Raw genomic sequence first — 14,437 nt, forward strand, 5'->3', positions numbered from 1 at the left:
ACATACAAGTTCAACCCCATTCTTTGCAAGGATTTTACAGTTTCAAGGGATAACTTTTAACTCTGCAATCTATGGGATATTGAACTTGTAGAACCTTCTTGCAAACTTGGATTTGTGTAGTACGTTTCATGGCCCCAAAACACCCTAGGCAGTGATTGTCACTGCCTAAGAATGTGGTGAGGGCAGAGATAAATGTGACTTTCAGAAGAAAACCAGTTGAACCTCTGACGAGAGAATTTGCAGGGCTACGGGGAAAGGTTGGCGGAATGGGGTCAGCCAAATTCTTGGAGACTCAGTGGGCTGAATTGTGATCTTTCTGCTGTAATTAAGTCTATGCTGTAACTAATTCTATGTATTAAACGCCACAGACTATTTACATACAAGAAAAGAAACGCAGACAGCAATGAGATAAATGACCTAATATGCAGTGTTGTTGGTTGAGGGTTAAATTTTGACACACACACACCTCCTGTTCTTAAGTCATGGGATCTTATGTATTCATCTGAAATCAGCTTAATGTTAATGCTCCCCATTTTGTACTTATGTCAGCATGGATTATGTTTGCAAATCTTGGAAAGGGGCTTGAACCTATGACTTTTGACTCGGATGATGCTGCTACCACTGAGCTAGGATGTTGTGTAGGCAGCCAATTTCAGGCAATCTATGCCTGTAATTTGCTGAAATTGCTGTTCAGTGTAAATTTTTGGCAGCAAAAGGAATTTGTTGTGGAAATGTGTGCTGAATTGAACTGTAATTACATTCATTTTTTTATTAATTTCAGGTACTCATTATTGGAGGTGGTGATGGTGGTGTCCTGCGAGAAGTGATCAAACATTCTAGCGTAGAGTCTGTAGCACAGTGTGAAATCGATGAGGTAATGAAAATGCAGGTTGTTGAAGGGTTTCTTCTGCTCTGCACAATTTTGTGCCTGTTTACTCTGCAGAGACCTGGAATTACATAGTTTGCAGCACAAAAAAAAATGCCATTTGGCCCAATTCATTTATGCTGTATTAAAACTCCTTTCCACTGCTCTTAACCCTATCAGAATACCCTTCTATTCCTTTCTCCTCTGCATGCTTATCTAATTTTCCCCTTGGACGCAGCTATGCTATTTGCCCCAACTACTTCCTGTGGTTGCAAATTGCAAATTCTTGGCATTGAGTAAATATGTACAGCAAGTCTTTGATTACCACTGTGGTTGTGTTTCTGAAAAGTGTAACTTTAATGAAACATTGGTCATAATGGGATCAAATGAGTTCAACAATGTAAAGGCTGTAGTTGAGTTCTGTAGGACCTTTCTCATCAGAAAATAATTGCAAGTTGAAATAATGAATTCCTATATTTGTAAATAAAATAAATTTAAGAATACAAAGGAAATGTACTGTCTCTTTCTATCTTCTGCTAGTTTGCTGCCTCTCCCGCTCCCCTACCCTCCTGTTTGTCACTGATCATGCCCCCCCCCCCCCCCCTCAAGGTCTCACGAGAGGCAGGGTGAGCAGTTTCAAGTTGCAGGGATAAGCAGCAAGGGAAGGTCAGCTGTAACTGGGAAGGTCAGGGAGCAGGAGAAGCTGTTCCAAAAAGATATCATGTGACCCTACACCAGACCTGGTGCGTTCAGACAAAAATCCCAATGCTAAACGCAAAATGCCCTATTAACTTAAAATGAGGACTTGCTGTATCTCCCGAATTGCATTTGATGACTCTTGCATGTATGGACTCTGGTTTTGGTCTTCCCACAAGTGGAAAGAGCTTCTCTATGTACCATTATCATAATATAATGGTCAATGGTAGGGTGGGAGGAGTGAGGAAAAATATGTTTTAAACTATTATTATTCTTGCCTTGTGAATGTAGGCTGGGGGTTAAAATTTACTGCTGGTCTGAGTCGGGCAACTAGGGCAGAGTTCACTGCCGGTAACGTCAGCACACTGAGCCTATTTGAGAAATGTGCAGCATCTATTTTGTCAGAACCTTAAAAATGTACCTCTGCTCCATTGTATAAAATACCCAGGAGATTCAGTGGACACCCCAAGTAGATTTGTAATTTAACTTGTATCTATTCCGTGCCGTGTCAAGCCCAAACAATGTGTGACTGGCTCCCTGTGATGGAACAGATCAAGTGGAATTTAGCCCCTGGTTATGCGGGGATGTTTTAATGAATTTGAAAGGATGGTCGCCAAAGCCTACCTGCAGAGTACTCTAGTTTGTATTGAAAATGGACATTCATGGCTGGATAGCTTAACTTGCAATATTTGAGCAGATTTCTGAACAGTGGCATGAAATGTCTGTCATCCACTTACTAATGATATCAGACCGACCACTTTTGGATTTGAATCTTAAGGAGACATAGGTGATGTTCGTGTGTTCTGTTTAAATTCAGTTTATGATAAAGAACGAAGAAAGGTACAGCACAGGAACAGGCCCTTCGGCCCTCCAAGCCTGCACTGATCTTGATGCCTGCCTAAACTAAAACCATATGCACTTATGGAGTCTGTATTCTTCCATTCCCTCCTATTCATATATTCGTCTGCTGCCCCTTAAATGCTGCTATCGTACTTGCTCCCACCACCTTCCCGGGCAGCGCGTTCCAGACATTCACCACTCCGTATTAAAAAAAAACCTGCTTCCATCTCCACTTTCCCCATGCACCATAAACCTATGTCCCCTAATACTTGACTTTTCTACCCTCGTAAAGTTCTATGTTCTATTTGATCTTGGTTTCAGATAAAGCTCGGCACAACATCGTGGGCCGAAGGGCCTGTTCTGTGCTGTACTGTTCGAAAGAGCATCTGACTATCCGCTCTGTCCATGCCACTCTCAATCTTGTAGACCTCTATCAGGTCACCCCTCAACCTCTGTCGTTCCAGTGAGAACAAAGCGAATTTATCCGACCCCTCCTCATCGCTAATACCCTCCAGACCAAGCAACATCCTGGTAAACCTCTTCTGTACCCTCTCCAATGCATCCACATCCGTCTGGTAGTGTGGTGACCAGAATTATACACAATACTCCAACTGAGGCCTAACTAAGGTTCTGTACAGCTGCAGCATGACTTGCCAATTTTTACACTCAATGCCCCAACTGATGAAGGCAAGCATGCCATGTGCTTTCTTGACTACCTTATCCACCTGCATTGCTACTTTGTGATTGGTGGACATGTACGCCCAGATCTCTCTGCTGTCAATACTCTTAAGGGTTCTACCATTTACTGTATAATCCCTAAATGCAGTATCTCACACTTGTCCAGATTAAACTCCATTTGCCATTTCTCCACCCAAGTCTCCAACTGATCTATATCTTGCTGTATCCTCTTCACTATCCGCAACTCCACCAATTTTTGTCGTAATGAAGCATCTTACAAAATAAGATGCATTGCAATTTGTTTTTTAATACTTACCAATATTTATTCTGCACTGCTAACTAATTGTGTGAAGTCTGTGAAGACAATCTCAACAACATTTATACTCAAATAAATATTATTCCCTGGGCTGGAATTGCAGCTTTCATATACCGGGTCACATGAACTTAGTGGAGTTTATCAGAACAGGATGTGGCATATGCATGCAGCATTGACTATTGTTTACAAGGCTGCTGTGTCCTATGAATCTTTCTTTCTATTTTCTGCTTCACTTTTATTTGAAGGATGAGCTGCTTTGAATGGAAGTCCCCATTGTAGATCTGACATTCAATTTGGCAATTCATTTTCTAATATGCCAAGCTGTTCATTAATATTCAGTTCCTACCTTGCTGTATATTCTGTATTTGTAATATTTTTATGGTCAAGGTATTGAATTCTAATGAGGAAATTAAATTCCATTTCTAGCAAACTGTGTTGACATCAGGTATTCCCAGATTAGAGAAAGTGAACCAGCCCTAGTTGTGTTTCACATGAGACCTTTTTAATAAACAGAGAATGTTCGTCCCATCGAGCCTGACCCAACCAGTTCCTCACCCTGGTGTCGTCTTTATTTTCCCATAATGGTGCAAACCAAACAGATCATTAAATGAACACCTCAATACTGCTTCTGTAACTTGTGTTTTCTTATCTTCACTCTTTTAGGATGTAATAAAGGTTTCTAAACAATACCTTCCTGGTATGGCAGTGGGTTTCTCGAGCCCCAAGCTGAAACTGCATGTCGGTGATGGCTTTGAGTTCATGAAAGAGAACCAGGATGCATTTGATGTAATTATCACTGATTCCTCAGATCCAGTAGGTACGATTTCTGCTGAAGAGTTCAATTGGTAACAAGTGATGGTAACTGGCTACTGGACTCTTCCAGCTGTCTTTTGAAAACATCTGCGCCTAGTCATCTACTGTAGTCTTGTACGCTTGACTTAAAGGGTAAATGGTCATTTTGTTAATGTCAAGAATACTTAATCATGAAGTGTTCCTTTCTAAGATACTTATTGTACTGTCAGTACATGCTCCTAAAGCTAGTTGACTTGTTGATTGAAAGAAAACTTCAATTTTGTATAGTGTCGAATTACAAACTTTGTATGTTTGGATAGTAAACTATTTGGAAAAGTAGATTCAGAATGTCAAACAAAACCACGAGTAGAACATGAACAAGTAGTTTAAAACAAAATCAAATTGGGACTGATGCCAGGAAGTTGTTCTTCAGACATGAGCAACATATGAAATAGGCCTCTGGATTGTGGGGTGCTGACCACCTTGAATCCTTCCTAAACAATTTACTGTTATGGGGAGACAGTTGTTTTCCTATGGCTTGAGCCAAAATGGGTCAAAAGCTGTATTTAGTGCATGAAGTGGCAAGTGGAAGACCAGACTTATTTGTTTGTAAGCAGAGTTAAACTCATCAGTGGCATTTTCAATGGAACAGTGCTTTATTACATTTTCTTCTTTTTAATCCTTTGGGCGTAATCCACATTTAGTTAACTTATTGATTTACAAATGTAATGGTCCGATTAAATGAAGTTGGTTTTACGTTGCACAACTGAACTTGTCAGAACATGTCTGTTTTCAATAGGACGTGCAGGCTGATTGGCCTTGTTCTGTCCCAGTGTTCTGCATTTGTAGCTATTGTGTAAGAACTGTTTTTCAGGGACTGGTGATTTGCATATGAGTCATGTAAAAGCTGCTTAAGATGAAGGCGTATCATTTGTGGTTACTGGCCTTTCACTGGTAGATCTTGTAAATATAAAAAATACAATTGGTGTCTGTGTGGAGAACCATTGCAGCTGCAATAACTCCACTCATCTTAATAACATTTGTTTTCCATAACCCGCACTCTCAGTCTGACAATTTGACAACTAGAATTGTAAACAGGAGAAATCCAAAATGTCAACTATAAAATCGTGAAGTGAATTTTTCACTAGTTCTACTTTTGTGTAATTCAAATTCTCTTGTCCTTTCCCTCTGTTTTGCACCTATTGCTCCTGTCCTCCTCCTGTCTGATACCAAGGACCAGCTGAGAGTTTGTTTCAAGAGTCTTACTACCAGCTAATGAAGAATGCTCTGCGTGCAGATGGGATCCTTGGTGCACAAGGTAGGCAGTTTACCCTCAATAGTATATGTACATTTGGAGATTTCTCAATTTACAATATCCAGGATCCCACATGCTTTATTAACAAGTTCTCAATCTGCTCTACCACCTTCAACAATTAGTACATGTGTCCTCTCCTTCACCCCTTTTAGAATTTTATAACCTCTTTTATGTTGCAGTCTCTTTTTCCCAATCAAAATATATCATTTCATATTTTTCTATTAAATTGCATTGGCCAATTGTCACATTCAATAGAGAAATCTTTGGACCAATTTACCCCTTTAACAGCTTCAAAATAGTTTCTCCACTAGCGATAAAGCACTTTTTCCATGATTTATTCGCCCTATTTCATAATCGCCTCAACCTTTTCTACGAGGTCTGTCCCTTATACAGTATGTAAACTGAACCACCTGTCTGATCAATTATCAACATTTTGAAAAGACCAGCACCATTTCAAATTTCCACTTTTGACCTCCCTTGGGTGTCGTGTCAACACTTGAGGTTTTCAGACAAACCTGAATACAAATAATATGTCACAGCTTCAGTGGTGCATGTGCTACAAGATATGAAGACTTTGCATGTCTGTTTCTCGTAATGGAACAAACTGGTTTCTTCCTCCAATGCTGCCTGTTAAATCAGGGAAATGAGCAAAGAAACAATCTGATCTCTTGCATGGGTGGGGGGAAGAAAGTAATAATTCAGCTTTTGTTAGAAGCCTCGAAGATGTTAGACATTGGTGATTCTGAGTGTCTACTTTAGAGGTGAAGTTTAGGGCAGCCTTCTATGCAGTGAGTTAATGAACCATTCAAATTGGGAAAGCTCCAAGTTTGATCTGATTGCTAATTTTGGATGAGGCTTCAGTGACCCAGAAGCAAAGAGTGGAAAAACACCAAATCTGTTACTGCTTTTTGCTTCATGCTCCCTTGAGGTATGGCCATATGTCTGACCTATCCCAGTGAAATGATATAAAGCTGGAGCAGCAAAAAAATTTTGCACAAACAGCAAATGCTGGAAAACCTCAGCAGGTCTGACAGCATCGTTGGCTTTATTCTCTCTCCACAGATGCTGTCAGGCCTGCTGAGATTTTCCGGCATTTTCTGTTTTTGTTTCAACTGCCAGCATCCGCAGCATTTTGCCTTTACTGAAAGATTTTACAAGTTGACGCCATTTTATTTAAAAAAAACTTGGACACCTAGACTTTTCTTGCTGATCTAACTGTGATTTCTGCAGGTGAATGTCAGTGGCTGCACCTCGAACTCATAAAGGAGATGCGGAGGTTCTGCAAATCCTTGTTTCCTGTAGTTGAATATGCTTACAGCACAATCCCCACGTACCCCAGTGGACAGATCGGCTTTATGTTGTGCAGTAAAAATCCTGTGAGTCAAGTGCCCTTCAGTTAATTTTGTTCCCAGTGTTAAATTGTAGGTTGTTCTGCATGCTCTCTGAACAGGCATTGTGTGAAGTGAATAATAAAAACAGAAAATACTGAAATTACTCACAGGTCACATGGATTCTGTTGAAAGAGCAATTGTTGAAATGTTTCAGGTTGATAGAAATGACAGGGAAATGGTGGAAGTTGGGGGCAATTAAATAACAAAGGATGATGTTGCAAGGTAATGGGAACAAGAAAATAGAGGGTTCCAGAGGAGCTACAATGCACTCCTTTTTTTTAAGCAATCACTCAAACAATGGGAGCAGTGGTTATGATTTGAAATTGTTGAATCGGGAAAGCTGTAAAGTTCCTACTTTGAAAGATGTAGTGATTTCCTTGACCTTCATTGAAACAGGTGAAGGAGGCCAAGGACAGATCAAAGTGGGAGTGTGATGAAGGATTGAATTGACAGTCAACCTAGAATGGGGAACACCTCCATTCAGTCTGCAAACATGACCCCAGGCACCATTTAATCATTGCCCTTTGATCTCTCCTGCCTTCCATCCTTTCACAATTCCCTTTTTTGTTCTATTTTCCTCTGCCTGTGCTGGGGCTTATCTTTCTGGATTTCCAGCATCTGGAGCACTTTACCTTTTGAAGTCAAGTTCAGAAATTGTGTTGCGTTCATTAGAATCATGCAGTACAGAAGTGACCCTTCAGCCCATTGAGTCTGCACTGCCACATGAAAAACATCTTGCCATTAAATATGAAGTAAGAATGGCCAATTATTCTTGACATACAGATGTTCCACTATCTCTACCCGCTATTTATATTAAAGAGCCAATACTAACCATTCTTGCCTTACTGAGAATAAAACTGATTGAGTTGACCACGGCACCTTCACAAATTGTCTTGAGTATTTTCAGGGGCACAGTATTGGTGAGGGACCAGGTTTCCATTGGCACTGCTTGTCAGTAGGTTTTACATTTTAATGTGCTTGTGCTTTTTGACACCGTTGGCCTGTGCAGACTTTCTGTGCCATCAGGACAAATCTTAGGACAGAATTATGGTTATGTGACTTTGTCATAGCTACATGTTTTGTCCTCTTGTGTAAATTGAGTTTGGGTGTTCAGAGAACCTGCAACCTTGGAAATGAAACCAAATGTTTGCCAAGTCAACAAATAGCCAGCCAATTGCCCCTTCCACAGTGAAGGTTGTTAACTGTGTAAAGTTGCACTTTACAGACGTTCAAAATAAATTACCTGAACATCGGTGTCTGGCAAGAACAGCAAGCAAAGTGGCTTTCAAGTGCATTTGTTTGAGAGTAGTTAGAATTGGAAGCAATACACACACACCTTCATGCGGCCATTCCTCTCGATGTAACATCTTTGACAGGGGTTTATTGTTGGTGAAACCTTATTGATTGGATTATCTTACAGGAAACTAATTTTCGTGAACCTGTGAGACAACTGTCAGCAGAGGAAGTGGACAAGATGCAACTGAAATACTACAATGCCGATATGCACCGGGCAGCATTTGTTCTGCCAGAGTTTGCCAGAAAGGTAATCCAATAGGATCAGCTTAATTCTGCTAGCCTTGAAGTTTCGCATGTCGGTTTTAACATGTATTCTCCCTCATGGCATGGACACTCGCTTCATCCCTTCTGCTGCTGAATCCCTTATCAATGCCCAGCAAGTTCTTGTAACATTAAAACTCACTGTTCTTCTAACTTGTTGTGGAAATGGTGATTAAATTGAGATTGTTGCCTGTTTTGCTATTTCAGTTCGGGTGGAAGTTTAAAAATCCTGTGGTAGTATTTTAAGCAGCAGATTGCTTTGATGTTTGCAGGGAATTGTGGTGTTTTAACATGACTGGTTCTGCCGTTCTTGTATGAAATGCTTTGGCATTTCAATTTATGCAGATTTGTCAGGTCAAGATTTGACGATGACCAAAGCAATATCTACTCATTTCAGAAACTGATTCAATCAGTTTTTCAAATACACTGCGACCAAAATGGAAATGTCCTTGCAAAGGGGCTGAGCTTTTCTTGCATGAGATTTCTGGAATTTCACTACAGTTTCAGGATCACTTCATGCAAGCCTATTTGTTATAAATAACTTTTGTTTCTGAAAATGAGTTCTTGCAGTAGAAACAAATGGTTTTTCTCCATCCCCTTTTTGTCTTTCAGGCACTTAATGATGCATAAAACCAATTCCATTGCTCAATGTTGGCTGCCTTCGACACTGGAAGAAATTTTTACAAATTCTATCGTCAGTTTATAATGGACCCTGTAACGTACTGTACTGCAAATTAATCCTCTCCTGTCTTCAAAGAGGAAACTTGTCATCGGCCCAGGAAGTCAGGCAATAGCAGCTTTTGATGTGAATAAAAGACCAAGTTTTAGTAATTTTTAAGGAGAGTCACGGCCTTGTGATCTTCCCCCTGGACCTTTGGGTGATCGCTGATTCTTGTGGAGTTGGTCAGGTGTACAGTGGACCTCTAGACCTTGTACGGTCATCTGACTAACCAGTAACCTCGATTTATAGACACCACACGTGGCTGATAGCGTGGACCGCTAAGGCCTTAATCCACGATCCCAGACTGGGAAGGGTTAAAACATTTTAAGAAAATACTAATAAAAATGCAACCAGATAATGTCTGGAACTTGAACGTGTGTGAAAACTTTTGACATCAAGTACTTTCAAACTGAGACACAGGAACAAAAATCCTGATTTTGATTTGTCTAAACAGCATGTTTAATCTCTAAAGTGTGATGCTTTCTTCAGTGGGATTCCTTCCAATTGTTTTGGAATAGCAACTCTGTTAGTTCAATGTATAGTGGATTGCAATGCACTTTTTCCTTTCCCATCTCCCATATGGTCATCTTTTCTTTCCCCTTCACCCTTTTGTTTGTTCCTCTTCCTTATGAAATGTCTTTTCCTTTCCCTGTCACTGTTTTTCCCCCCCTTTTTCTGTATGTGTGCTTGTCCAGTTGTATATTTCTCTTTACCTCTCCTGTCTTGTATGCATTCAAATCATTGCAAACAACTTCCATCTGTAATATTTGCCTTGTTAATTTATTGATTTGTTGAAGACACGAAGGGGCTTGATAGGGTGGATGCTATGGGGTTGCTTCCCCTGACTGGGGAATTTATAACATGGGGGCATAAGGGACGATCATTTAGGACTGATGAGAAATTTCTCCACTCAATCTTTGGAATTCTCCACCCCAAAAGGTATGTGCCATCACTGACTGATTTTAATGTTGAGATAGACCGCTGTTTGGTCACCCAATAGGTGATCTAGGGATATGAGGAGCAGACAGGAAAATCAGAAGATCAGCCATAATTGTGCAGAACAGGCTTGAGGGGCTATGTGGTCCACACCTGTTCCTATTTCTCTCTCTCTAACTGAGCACAAAGATAATACTTTCGTAGTGAAACTATGCTCTGATTGTTCCACTGGTTATAACCCAGTGTTTCACACTTAAAGGATGAGTTTTAACTGGAATAAGTAAAGGCACACAATATATCAAATAATGGAATGCGTTAGGCATGTTGATGAAAACTTGGTAGATAAAATATTGAGGTGGAAGGGAGCGAAGAGGTGACAATCCTGAAGATACCACAGCACTAGAAGATTTTTATTCATTCTGGACAACTGTTGAAACTTGTCCAGTGGAGGCACATGACTTTCATCATTTGACCGTTTGAAATCATAACCTTCAGATGGTTAATTTCCTCAGACTTGTGTTTTAAGAGGACTTGTTTCTTGAATAGATTGAAATCCTGGTCCCTGTTAATTGCACAACCTTGAGGAGAGGAATGTCCCAAGAAGTGTTCTTGTTAGACTGTTACTAAAGTCAGTCAGCCATTGATCCGCTCAATGATCACTATCCCCATTGCTTTCAGTAGAGCTCCTTGTTTTTTGGTGTTATGGAGTGAGGAAGGTGACTGATTTCCTTGAGTCTTCAGATAAAGATTTGCTTTTTTACTTAATGATTTGCATTACCCCCCCCCCCCCCCAATGCCCCCGCCACCAATCTATCCTTTCACTTTTAAAGACTGGATTTGGCTCACATGTTATCATTTGCAGTTTTTGTGCAATAATCCAGTGGCAGCTCCAATAAAGGTCACTAGTTTCATGAAAAAAGTGGAATATGATGATCTATACACCAGTAGGAATTTTCTTGTGATAAAATGGAGTTTAACTCATTGGGACCATTGATTTACAGTTAGCAATCACCATTTACGTTTAGTTCCATTTTCATGGAAAAACAGATGTAGTGAAAAAAACTAAGCTTAAAAATATCAAAATTGTATGCAATAAGGGAAATTTAATCTATTAAATCAGTGACCAGCACACAAGTATGCTGTCCAAAATCATAACTCAGCTTGTTTTTTAACCTGATTTATATGGGGAGTTGTCACCTATGCTAAGGTTTTAAAACACAAACCATACTTCTAACATTTGCTTTACACTTGCACAATTGACAGTAATGTTGGTCCAAGATGTTGAGCAATTTTAAGTCTTACAGAACCTTTACAGTAAACCTTTGTTCTGAATGGTGGACCTATAGCACCCATGTGTGCTAACATTCCCAAGTGGGAATAACTACATGGCGTGGTTTCATTTCCAGTAGTTACTGATGCATCATTTCAAATGCAATACTTTAGACAGGGAAATAATTGCTATTCTGAATTGACTTTAGCACCAAAAACCTGTCATATAGGAATTTTCTGGTTGTTTGGGATTCTAACTTTATTCACAAAGTAACTTTGTCTTAATTAATTTAATTTCCATTTCTAATTGTGCTTTTTAAAATTATAGTACTTGAAGGATTAGCATTTAAAATCAGTGGGCAGTGTATGATGGAAATTGAACCTTATTTCTTTGTTGGGCTACAATTTTGTGTGCAATTTCGAGAAAGAAATATTTGGGAGTTTAGGGTGAGGGCAGAGGGGTGGCTTTTCTTTTCAAAGTAGAATTGGGCATCCTGTTAATTAATGGTTTATAGCATTTTCTATAAACTGTAAGGCTACTGCTTCACCTCTGGGACCTGGGTTTAAATCCAACAAAGTCTGAAGTTCTTGTGTACCACAATTTTCCAATGACTGCAAAGCCCCCATGAAACTAGTTTTGGCAGTCGAAACCTTTAGTTATCTTCACTGCACAACTTGTATATAATTTAGCACTGAAATACCTACCTTGTTGTAGTTCTGGGAGATGGCAGATATGCATGATCTGCAGCTTTTCAGCATCCAATGGTAAAGTATCTGATCTGGAACATACCTGAAATAGGGCAAGTGTTCCTAACCCTGAGAGCACTCCCGTCACCTTGAACACCATCTTAAATGGAGGACCTGCTTGTCATTAGTTTTGGGGTGAGTTTTACTTGAACTATAGCAGCAACATAGGACAGCACAGTGGCAGTGGTCTCTGCTGCCTCACAGCACTAGGGACCTGGGTTTAATTCCCAGCTTGGATCACATTCTTGCCGTGTCTGCGTGGGTTTCCTCCCACAGTCCAAACGATGTGTTGGTTGGGTCCATTGGCCATTCTCCCTCTGTACCCGAACAGGTGTGGCGACTAGGAGATTTTCAGTAACTTGTTTGCAGTGTTAATGTAAGCCTACTTGTGACACCAATAAATACACTTTGAAACTATATGCAGCAGTTAATCTGATTACAAGCAGGAGGAGTATAGCTTTGGTTCAGCAGATACTTGGAAATAGAAAATGACTGACTTTAATGTTTGAATATACAACACGCTATAATCACCAAATGCTGTTCATGCAATTTTAGTTGACACATCACATTTTGTTGAATATTTGGTACTTAGAATTCTGTCTTGCTTATGGCCCAATAGTTTTCAAGGTCTCTTTGCACAACTGCAAGTGTGGTTTTTCATTTCTATCCTATTTTTGCTCTCCCACCCAATGGATGAATTAGTTCTTCAGCATTAGTTTAAGTTTAAGCTTAGTCTGATGCAGCACAGGTCAACAGCTGTAGAGGAAAAAGACAGGCTAATGTTTTGGAGTACTTACGGAGGCTACTATCTTGCTCTACAGACACTGACTGCTCTGAAATTTTCAGCATTCCCTGTTGTATGTATTTTTAATACTATCGACGGGGACAATTACAAATCCTGCAAAGTTTGGTTTCTAAGCTCCTTCCCAATTTCTAGTTACGTTTTGGCTTCAATGATCCTATAGCTCATTCTGGTTGTACAAGTGGCTGCCCCATAGAGGGGCATGCAGAGAGAATGACTTGGGATTTTATTGTACTTGCTCGCTGTTAGGATAACTAACCTTTTTATCAAGGTTTGGATTTTTAAATTTGCAATAATTTGATATCTGGTTTGGTTTGTTTAAGAACAAAACCTTAATCCCTCTTTGTTCAGTCATGAGTATGACTTGACATCTCCAATGAGTACAAAGTTACAAGAGATTTCCTCCTGTTGCACTAACGACATCAGAAACCCATTTACAATATCATTTGTGCATCAAATGTGGGCGGCACAGTGGTTAGCACTGCTGCCCCACAGCCCCAGAGATGGGTTCAATTCCAGCCTTGGGTGATTGTCGAGTTTGTTCTCCGAGTCTGCAAGGGTTTCCTCCTAAAGTCCAAAAATGTGTGGGTTGGGTTGATTGGCCATGCTAAATTGGCACTTAGTGTCAGGATTGGCAGGTTAAGGAATAGGACCTGGGTGGAATTGTTGTTGCTGCAGGCTCAATGGGCTGAATGGCCTCCTCCTGCACTGTATGTAGTTTATATTCAAATACATAATTTTCGCTAAGATTGGAATGACTTCCAATCATCATGGCATTAAACTGACATGAAAGTGGTGGGCATCCAAAATTAATTTTTTGAAACTTATCTCTTGTTTATACAAAACATGGCCAGATATTTCCCCTTGTATTTCTGAATTCCATTTTAAAATATGCTGAGAACCATTGAATCCTTCCTTTAGCAGCAACATCTGCATGTCAGGTTATCTAATTTGAGATTTTCTGATGTATCATGTAGTATTTCATTATTTATTCATATTGACTTCGATGTATAAATCTGCACACTTTTAATGCTACAGAAAAAATAAAACTTGAAACACTCAGCTTCTTTTCTAATTTAGAATAGCTTTTGTTCATGTGCAACTTAGATTTCCTATTTTCTAAGCTACCTCTATTAAAACTTCGCTTGGATTACTGGTTCCTGGGGTGGCTTGCAAATGTGCCATAGGGATTTGGTTCCTTTAAGTACACTCCGCACAAATTTCTAGGATTCGCCTGTTTTAAATTAAATGCATTACACACAGTAAATAATCATAACCTGTACAGAAATTCAGTCGAGTTCTAGAGGTCCTAGAATCTGTGGCCATTTTGAACACTTTGTTGACTTTGAGCAAAGTTGTAGCCAGAAATTGTTGGTGTTGGCTGTCATATTTTATTGAAGACTAGAAATTATGTACATCTCCAAAAAAAACTAATGAAGAAATATTTCTATGAAGTCATTGTTAAGTGCTTTACAGCCAAAGCCAATGTATTACTTTTGAAGCACAGTCACT

General features: G+C 39.7%; 1 protein-coding gene across 1 annotated transcript in view; it reads left to right on the forward strand.

Annotated features, from left to right (window-relative positions):
• Positions 1-14,000, forward strand: part of srm (spermidine synthase) — a 30,364-nt gene extending 16,364 nt beyond the window's left edge. The window contains exons 3-8 of the mRNA XM_078239106.1: positions 782-874; positions 4,059-4,212; positions 5,422-5,505; positions 6,733-6,878; positions 8,314-8,436; positions 9,063-14,000. Of these exons, the coding sequence (XP_078095232.1) occupies positions 782-874; positions 4,059-4,212; positions 5,422-5,505; positions 6,733-6,878; positions 8,314-8,436; positions 9,063-9,080 (618 nt within the window). The 3' untranslated portion in view covers positions 9,081-14,000. The remainder of the gene's footprint in view (positions 1-781; positions 875-4,058; positions 4,213-5,421; positions 5,506-6,732; positions 6,879-8,313; positions 8,437-9,062) is intronic.
• The last annotated feature ends 437 nt before the right edge of the window (positions 14,001-14,437 follow it).

This window comes from Mustelus asterias, chromosome 22 (assembly GCF_964213995.1).
Source record: "Mustelus asterias chromosome 22, sMusAst1.hap1.1, whole genome shotgun sequence".
In the NCBI taxonomy this organism is placed as follows: Eukaryota; Metazoa; Chordata; class Chondrichthyes; order Carcharhiniformes; family Triakidae; genus Mustelus; species Mustelus asterias.